The 9,919-nt window shown below is 35.4% G+C and overlaps 1 protein-coding gene across 1 annotated transcript; it reads right to left on the reverse strand.

Annotated features, from left to right (window-relative positions):
- Window positions 1-2,388: 2,388 nt before the first annotated feature.
- On the reverse strand, window positions 2,389-4,473 carry LOC115953715 (activator of 90 kDa heat shock protein ATPase homolog 1). The gene is made up of 3 exons (XM_031071479.1): window positions 3,310-4,473; window positions 3,139-3,218; window positions 2,389-2,757 (listed from the first exon to the last, which is right to left on the reverse strand). The coding sequence occupies exons 1-3, from the start codon at window positions 4,231-4,233 to the stop codon at window positions 2,664-2,666; spliced, it is 1,098 nt and encodes a 365-aa protein (XP_030927339.1). The 5' UTR covers window positions 4,234-4,473; the 3' UTR covers window positions 2,389-2,663.
- Window positions 4,474-9,919: the final 5,446 nt, after the last annotated feature.

Raw genomic sequence — 9,919 nt, forward strand, 5'->3', positions numbered from 1 at the left:
AAATCAATCTAACCTCTAATCAGAATTTTTAGATTCATGAATGTTTGGTTGCACCTGCTCCACTAGGTTCAAGGTACAGTCAACAGTGGTACACAGCATGCACACACAAATTATGCGTTCAAGGACTCCCCGGTTAATAGTGAGAGCTTCCTATGCAAACCAACTTGTTAACTTTCCTAAAATGGTTTACTAACAAATGCACTTTTAGCACCTATTCACATTTCCCTAAGAAAAATCAATCTAACCTCTAATCACATTTAACCCCAAATATACTCTGAAATTATCATAGTTAAATTGCCATGAACTAGAACAGTATATATTATGAGAATCTCAACCTATTTAGTTAAAGAAAAGCTGGAATACTCCAAACATTGCCAGAGGGGAGGAACCAAATATCAGAATTATTAGATTCATGAATGTTTGGTTGCACCTGCCCCAATAGGTACAAGGTACAGTCAACAGTGGTACACAGCATGAACACACAAATTATGCGTTCAAACACTCCCCGGTTAGTAGTGAGAGCTTCCCATGCAAACCAACTTGGACACAAATGAACTGCAAATCATTAAATAAATTCTCCATCAAACCAATTCCCACCGCGTCTTTCTGAGACAACTAGTATACCCGTAGTCACGTCAAACATCCATGAATGCTGTACTAAAGAATAGCTGCTTACCATATTTTATCATGTCCAGACTCCTAAGCAATATCTGACCCTAGATCAGGTCTTCTACCTATGTAGAAATATCTTCAATTTTCAGTTAAAAAGGCTCGAGACAAGAAAAACATGAACAAAATGATATGTACACAGGTTGCACATTTAAAACCATGGCACAAGACATAAGATAATTCTTCTCGCTCTATAACAACAACAAAAAACTCAGGTCGAGAAAGGCATATTGACACAGTTCCGTAAAAATTTTCAATGCAATGTCATGAGTTCGGTTTCTCTTTTTCACTGCTGCTTCTGCTTGAACCAAAAGATGAAGCTGTTACAAATCCATGAGTAGAACTCACCCTTGAAAACCCAAGAGCTTATAAACTCATGTTTAAGCTTATAATTAGGCAATGTGGGACATTAGGATCATAACAGAAGCCTCAAGCAGAATCATCAGTCTTTGTTGCATGGTAGATCAATATTTCTCTTTTGTGTTCAACCAGTCCAACCTTTGGCTTCTCAAAAAATAAAAAATTCCTAGTTTATACGAACAGATAAACTCCCATATTCTCAACCTTTGTCTAACTACAATTTGATCACGTCAAAAACTCTCTCAACCAACCTCCCTCAATTTTAATGACTAGACTAACAATTTTAAAACCATGATAACTGAAGTGCCTTCCCACATAGACTCTCCTCACATGTAAACGCCACCATTCCTAGTTCTATTTATACAAATTAAGACTCATAAATTTAGTCAACACACTATACCATCATTATCCATATACTCCCTAACTTCATTAAAGCATCAATCTAATACCTTTTTTAAGTACTCAATCACATACCTATCACTTCAACCTACCTAGAACTTCAAAGCTAAAAACTTTTGCCCTGATATAGACAAATGACCCAAGACTGCACGCGTGATGGAAACCCTAAAAGATAGACAACACCATAGTTTTTAAATTGAACAGTCAAATTCTAAAACAAGGGTCACCAACAGTACCCTCAAAGGTTTCCCTAACAAGTCTCAAGCCAAAAACAGAGAGGAATATCCACAGCCACACAAGAGCCCCTCCAACTACAACATATGTACCACCAAAAACTACAGCAATACATATTTTCCACTCAAACTAAGTCTTAAACCCAATTCCCTCACTGAAAATTTGAGGCAAAAAGACAATCTAGATTAATCTTCCGATTATCTCCATCTCAACTCATAATCCATCACACTAAGCCAATTGCCAAAATCAAACACACAGGATTTGAACAACCTCCTCAAAATATTTATGAATTATCAAGCAATACTTAAGCCAATCTGTTATTAAAAGTTCATCTCAAATTGAGTCTAAGGTCTACTGACATTGGATAGACTTAACTAAATGTTTTTACCATAGACCTAAAGAAGTTTCTTGCATAGTTAAAGACAGCAAGCCAAGACAAACTCCATTCCTTTATAGCAGAATCTGGCTTTGCTACCAACTAATAAGCATTAAAAGACGCTAGAGCACCCCAAAAAGCCTCCAACCGGCTAATAAAAAAACTTCCGCATAAATTATGATTCCTGAAATTGCTCAACAACACCATCAGCAATTGCCAACAACATAAGAAATTACATTTAACATAGAAGTACAAGCTTCTATATAGCATTTGAACAACAGTTTCTCACCCCACAAGAGGCAGAAATTGAAAAAGGCAGTAATGAGTTCCAACATCATGAATGCAGTATAGAATGAAAACATGAAGTACATCCTAAGCAGGCTAGAGACATAATCTTAACAGGACACATATTTCATGACAGAACAAACTTCTTTAAGTTTCAACAACAAATTTTTGCTATTGAGAACACTGAAAGGGGTGATAATTAAGTTTGAAATACAGTACAAAAATCATGTTATCAAGACATTCCACAACATTGAACAATGTCAATATTTCATTCATATTTGAAAAAGAGAGACATTGATTAAAATCCTACAGTTCAGAGGGATACTATCTTTAAAAAAAATCATATTCCAAAACCAAAAACTGCCCGTATCTTATGGAAAATAAGATCCCGCCATCCCCTCTCAGTATTCTCCACCACAGTCGAATTCCCATATCTGCAATCAAAAACAATCCAAACAAAACCCAATCAGCTCACCTGCCTCACCATCCAAGAAAACAATAAAAGTCTCACACAACACAGCAATGAAAAAATATATATATGTACAGTTTAAACCCTATAAGTGACAAATTAAACCCTCAGTCTATATTAAACTCCAAAATCTCAATCCCTGTTGAGCTCCACACACAAACTTTAAAAGGAATGAAGTTTAATTTGTTACGTTTTTGAACCTCAAGATTTACTTAGTGACTTTTTTGAAAGTCAAGGTTTAATATTTCCATTGAAACTATAGAGTTTAATTTGTTACTTCAAAGCCCTTAAAATGTAATTTAACCAAAAAATAAAGAAAGAAAGAAACCCATCAACGAAAACTCACCTATCTTCTTCGGGAACATCAATATGCGTCAGCTTGACAATGGTAACTCCAGGTTCAGGCTCTTCCAAAGTTAGTCTCACCTGCAACATTCATTCAAAAACCAGTGAGTACACAAATTCCCATCAGTCACAAACCTAATAAAAACGAAAACGAAAACGAATCGAAACTCACTGTTGATTGAATCCCATCAGGCCAGCTTCCAAACCTCCATTTCTGCACAATCAACTTAGCTTCCTGCAACTCCACATTGACCCCAGTAACAGACCCATCAAAAATACTAAACTCCCCACCCACCTCTTTACTAATCCTCGCATTGCTCTGAGTAAAACCCTTCCACCTATTCTCATCCATCAAAATCTCATACAAATCCTTAGCTCTACAGCTAAACTTCTCTGTCATAGTTATGGTCTTAAACCCTTCCTTCTTCTTCTTCTTCGCCTCCTCCTTCGGCTTTGCAGCCGAATTCGCCACCGCCGCAGCCGCAGCCGCCGTCCCGGAAGAAGCAGCAGCAGCTGAATTCGAATTCGAATTCGAATTCGAACCCGGTTGAGCTTTGGGCGCAACCTTCTTGACCTCCAATTCATCCTTGGCAGGTCCACCCTTAGCCATGGTTTCCTCAAAGACTCGAACTTTATCCAAAATCAAACGCTTCCCTTTCGCAAACACCGCGTCCTTGAGTGTCTTCCCAATGGGTCCCTCGTCCTTAACCGAGACCTTGAATTCTGGGTCTTCACCAGCATTCTCATCAGAGATATAGGGGATCTCAACAAGACCTTCGGCTTTGAGCAAAGAAGTACCTTCAGAGTCTTTAGCTTCTCCTTCCCACGAAAGCGCGAGGCTGATCTCGTACCCAGGTATGATCTTTCCCTTTCGCACATTCACGTATGCCTCGCCCTCGACTTTCTCGACCTTCTTGGTCTTGACGTAGAGGTTGCCTTCGCCATCGAGGATTGTGAGATTGGAGAGGTGTTTGGAAAAGAGGTTTCGAGACCATTCGAGACAGTCGGTCTCGGCCCAGTGCCAGTTGTGGACATTGGCGCCGTCGGGTCTCTCCTCCACGATCCAACGCTTGTCTCCCTCACCATACTTCGCCATTGATCAAATGCTAAAGATTGAAGAAACCCAGAAAAGTAAAGAGACAAAATATAGAGTTAATAAGGAAGGAAGGAAGCTATGGAACAGAGAGAGTTAAGGAGGGTTAAGGAGGTTTGTGCGTAAAGTGAGAGGGAGAAGGAAAAGAAGGGTTGTTATAAAGAAAGACTAGAGACGTGGAGTCTTGAGTCCGGAGGGTTCTGATGAGATTGGAGGAAGTGTCTAGAATCACTTCTTTTTTTGGTTTATAAAATAAAATAAAGAAAAGTGACCCAATTTATTGGAAATAGAATGGGAAATAACGGGTCTTCTTTGGAAGGATCTAGAATACTATCTGTTTTGAGTTTACACTACAGCTCGTGACTTTGGGCCTGATGATGAGAGTGTGGGTCCGCTTATTGGGGGATTCATTATAAAGAAAGAGTGAGTAGACCAAAAGTGGAAACTAGGACTATCCACGGGTCAAGTCAGCTCAAGTTTGGGCCTGACCTATGCTCAATCCGATTGGGTTGGGTGACTGAAAATTTGACTTGCACTCGACTAAACATATAGGTTAGACTAGCGTTTCGGGCCATCGATTGAGCAGGTCAGGCTCTTTCGTTAGGTGGGTTTGGGCTTCAAATTGGGCCAAGTTTGGAGATTTGCATGGATTTTCTTTTTTTAAATTCTATTTTTTAAGGGCATTTTTAGCCCAAATAAATGGGCTTGCTAAATTGCAAGGATTTATAAAATTTTGAACCTTGTATATATATATATGATGGGCCTAGTTTTACATTATTTATTTTAAATTGGGCCTTCAAGTTTAGCTCGTATTAAGCCACTACACAATTTTGAATATTTTGGGCCTCAGTCCATATCAGTCAAAATTTAATTTTTCCTAGTTCCCACATTAACAAATGACAACAAAAAATACACATAAAATAGCATGTAAAAACCTAAGCAAAATAGCAAACAAATATAAACATATAATAGCATTAAGAATTTTTTTAGCACCTATTAAATCACACAAACACAATACAAGTAATAAATATTTTCAAAATGCCTTAGTCTTAGGACCTAGGCAATAGCTTAAGGCATAAACAAATCAAGAAAACTTAAATAGTCATAGGCATAAAAGCCCATCTCAACTAATTAAACCTGCCAACCATTCCACACAGCAAGTATGGCAACAACAAATAAGAAGAGCATACTACAATATATGTACTTAGTAAAATATAGAGGTAGAGAAGGCAAAATGCAATTACTGCAAGTTTGTAAGGTAGTTTACCACCAAGGCAGTAGGCTAGAAGGTAGTTTATCACCAAGGTAGTATGAAATACCTAAGTATTTCCAAAAAATAGTTTTTCTAAAGCATTAAAGAACAACTATTATATTCTCTATAGTTAAGTCCATGACTAATAGAAAAGAAAACCTATAGACTATAAATTTTCTTTTCTATAAGCAAGAGTTGATTTACAATTAAAAAAGCAATATATATGTCCAAAAAGAGCTTCCAAAATGTATTCAAAAGGCTGCTTCCTACACAAAATGTAACATTCCTTCTACAATACAAGGGGCAAAAAAGATATTTATCAATAAATCAATAATGTATAAGGACAAGACCAAAAATTATAGAATAAGTGAATAACAGTCAGGGCAGTAACCAAAATCAATAGAAATAATAGTAAGGGAAAAAATTTACCCGGTTAGTGATCAGTCATCAACACTAATTGAGATATCTTTACTTGAGCTGGAACTTTGCTTGAACTGGAACCTTCTGCTGCTACTTGATTTATAACTAGAAAAGAAAAAGAAATGAAGGTAACAGATTAAATTTTGTTTGAATATAAGACACATTTAATAACACTTAATAGACAAGAAATTTGGAAGTTAAACATATTACCAAAGTCATGAAATTCATCCTCTAATGCCTCTACCTCATCCTTTGATATGCGAATAGAAATTGGGACCAAGGCTTGAAGTCAATTTTGAGCACAAACAAGCTTTTGAGCCATGAAAGGAGACATTGAACTTTGAAATGGATCAAGTATGCACCCTCTAGTACTAAATGTTGACTAAGAAGTAACAGTAGAAACTGGTACAGCCAACACATCCCTAGCCATTTTAGACAGTACTGGATACCTATTTAATGGAACCTAATGGGAGGGACAAATTGTCAACAAAGTTAGGGTAGTTAAATTGAATGTTTGTATGATTTTGTGTTTGCCATCTAATGTAAAACTTGTGGCTCTTGTAATAATTAATTTGTTGGTTTTATGTTGTTCACTTGTTTGTTTCTATGATTTATTGCTTGTAGGTCTCCTTGTTTGTTATGGTAATATCTAGATTTGAGGCATGCTTTAGCGGTCACTTGAAATGCATTGTTAAAATATGAAGGATTCACAGGTGAATTTGATATTGTAAAAAACATAAACCTTCTTTATTTTATTTTATTTATTTTTCCCTAAATTTATGGTAGGATATGGGACAAATGTATATGGAATTTTTGTATTTCTACTTGTTGATTTTCATTGGATTCTTTTGGCATATTATTGTGTGCACTAAATCTTAATCTTTGTTTATTATGTTTTGTTTGAATGATTATTATGATTAGTATTAGTAGTAGTTGTTGTAAAACGATAATAGTATCATTATTGTTGTGGTTTTCTAATTCTAAATTTGATGGTGTTAGGTTATGGAACCCTTTAGTGATGCACCCATTTTCCAAAGAATAACACCTATTATCCAAGCTGAACCTGCTACCACTCCAACTACTGTTAAGGTTCCCCTACTTCCACCTAAAGGTAAAGGCAAGGTGAGTGAGAAAGTAGATAGTCGTGGTAAAATAATAGGAAAAAGTCCACTGTTTAGGATCATTTTGAAAAAAAAAAAAAAAAAAACCGATTAGTGAATTTTAAGGTTGTCTACAATTATTGCTAAAAAATCTATCTTGCTGACAGTAAGGAGCATAGTACTACTAATTTATTGGCTTATATGTCAAATTGTCTTAAGAACTCTAATAAAGATGCACTTAAAGGGCAAAAAAACCTTAGTGTTTGAACCCAAAATAGATGGAGAGGAAGGGTTTCAGCTTTTGCTAATAGCCTTTATTGCTGAGGCTTCTAAAAAGGCACTTGCTGAAATGATTATAATAGATGAGTTGCATTTTAGGTTTGTTGAAGGGTATGGGTTTCAAATATTTTTGACAATCTTAAAATCTAAGTTGCATATTAGGGATATCCTATCTTGTAAAATTGTGGCTAGGGATGTGATTGAAACTTATAGTGTTGAGAGAGAGAAACTAAGGGAGGCCTTGAAGGGTCATAGAGTGTGTCTTACTATAGACACATGGACTAGCATTCAAAATTTGAATTATATGTCTCTCACATGTCATTTCATTGATGATGATTGAAAGTTGCATAAGAGAATTCTGAATGTTTGTCAAGTTGAAGACCACAAGGGGGAGACTATAGGTAGAAAGATTGAGTTGTGTTTGCGTGAATGAAGTATTGATGGCATATTCACTTTGATAATGGATAATGCTATCTCAAATGGTGCCATTATTAAGTTTTTGCAAACAGTAATTAAAGATTGGAAGGGGATTGTTTTAGAACCCAAGTTCTTAAACAAGAGGTGTTGTGCACATATCCTAAATCTAATTGTAGGGGATAGTTTGAAAGAAATTGATACATCTATTGCTAGGGTGTGCAAAGTTGTAAGATATGTGAAACTCTCACCAAATAGAAATTAAACTTTTAGGAGTTTTGTGGGGAGTTTAGGTATTGATTCCAAGTGTCTGCTTTGTCTAGATGTATCTACTAAATGGAACTCTACTTACCTCATGTTAGAAACTGCTGAAAATTTTGAGAAAGTGTTCATACAAATGGACTTTGAGGATGATAGTTATTCATCATACTTTATGAATAAGGAACATAGTGGTGGTTTGGAATCTCCTAATGGGATTGATTTTTAAAATTTTAGGACATTTGTGGGTTTGTTGAAGTTTTTTTACAATGCAACAAAGAAATTCTCTGGTTCTTTGTATGTTACTCTCAAAACCACCTCTTGAAAAATATGGCAATTAAAATGGAATCTAAATTTGATAAGCATTGAGGGGAAAGGGGATAAAATTAATCATCATTTGTATGTGGCTGTAGTTCTTAATAGAAGAAAGAAAATGTGGTTTTTGAAATTTTCTTTTTCTGAAATTTATGGGGATAAAATGGCTAATGAGATGAATAATTTGGTGAGGGGTACTCTGGACAAGTTGTATGATTATTACTCTTATGTTGATTTACCAAATATGCAAGTACTAAGTGGGAGTAAGATGACACACATAGAAGGTGATGCAATTGGTTGTACCGATCCATATGCGATGGTCTAAATATATGCATTTCTTGGAGGCTGAGCAGTCCATAGGGTGTAGTAATGTGATTGAAAATATTTGGCTGAAAATTGTGAAGGTAGAAGGGATGTGAAATTTGAGATATTGGGGTGGTGGAAGGCCAATTCAAATAGGTATTAAGTGCTGTCTAAAATGGCTAGGGATGTGCTAACTATATGTTTCTATTATTGCTTTTGAGTTAGCATTTAGTACCGGAGGGTGCATACTTGACCCATTTTGGAGTTCACTCTCTCCTCTCATGACTCAAAATCTTGTTTGTGCTCAAAATTGGCTTCAAGCCTTTGTACCAATTTCTTTTCGCATATCAAATGATGAGGTACAGACATTAAAGGATGAATTTCATGACTTTGGTAATATGTTTAAATTCCAAACTTCTTTTCTATTAAGTATTATTAAACGTGTTTTATATTTAAACAAAATTTAATATATTGCCTTCATTTATTTTTCTTTTCTAGTTATAAATAAAGCAATAGCAGGAGGTTCCAGTTCAAGCAAAGGTATCTTAATTAGTGTTGATGACTGATCACTGACGGGGTAAGTTTTTGCCCTTTCTATGATTTCTATTAATTTTGGTAACTGCCTTTTTTATTAATTTTGGTTACTGCCCTTACTATTATTCACTTATTATGTAGTTTTTGGTCTTATCCTTATATATTATTGATAAATATCTTTTTGCCCCTTGTATTGTAGGAGGAAGGTCACATTTTGTATAAAAGGTAGCCTTTTGGATACATGTTGGAAGCTCTTTTGGACAGAGACGTAACCAGGAATAATTACTTGGGGGGACCGGGTTGTAATAGAGATATACTAAATATAGTTTTTAAGTCTATTGGATACAAAATTATCAATTTTCATATTTCATCATATACTTGAACATTAATAAACATGAAAAAATATCTAGTTCAATGTAGACATACAAAAAAGAACATTCACATCAAATCATGCCTGACGAGGATTTTTCATGGAATAAAATCCATCCATTATTATCTCTACAGTGAAATTCCCTGCAATTTCCCTCTCTATATAAACTATCATATTATCTGTCAAAAACTCATCCTCCATTCTATTGCAAAGTCTTGTTTTTAACAACTTCATAGCTGAGAAAACTCGTTTTGTAGTTGCTGTAGAAACTGGAAGGGTTAACACAAGATGAATAAATCTATCAATTAAAAAATAGATTTTAGACTTTCCTAAAATTTTTAATCCCCTACATAACTTGGAAATTGTACTCATATTCTGAAAATATGAATGTTTTATCACATCAAGCTCATAATGTTGCAATTGAGACTCCAAAAGTTCTTGTTC

This window comes from Quercus lobata, chromosome 7, assembly GCF_001633185.2.
Source record: "Quercus lobata isolate SW786 chromosome 7, ValleyOak3.0 Primary Assembly, whole genome shotgun sequence".
Taxonomy (NCBI): Eukaryota; Viridiplantae; Streptophyta; class Magnoliopsida; order Fagales; family Fagaceae; genus Quercus; species Quercus lobata.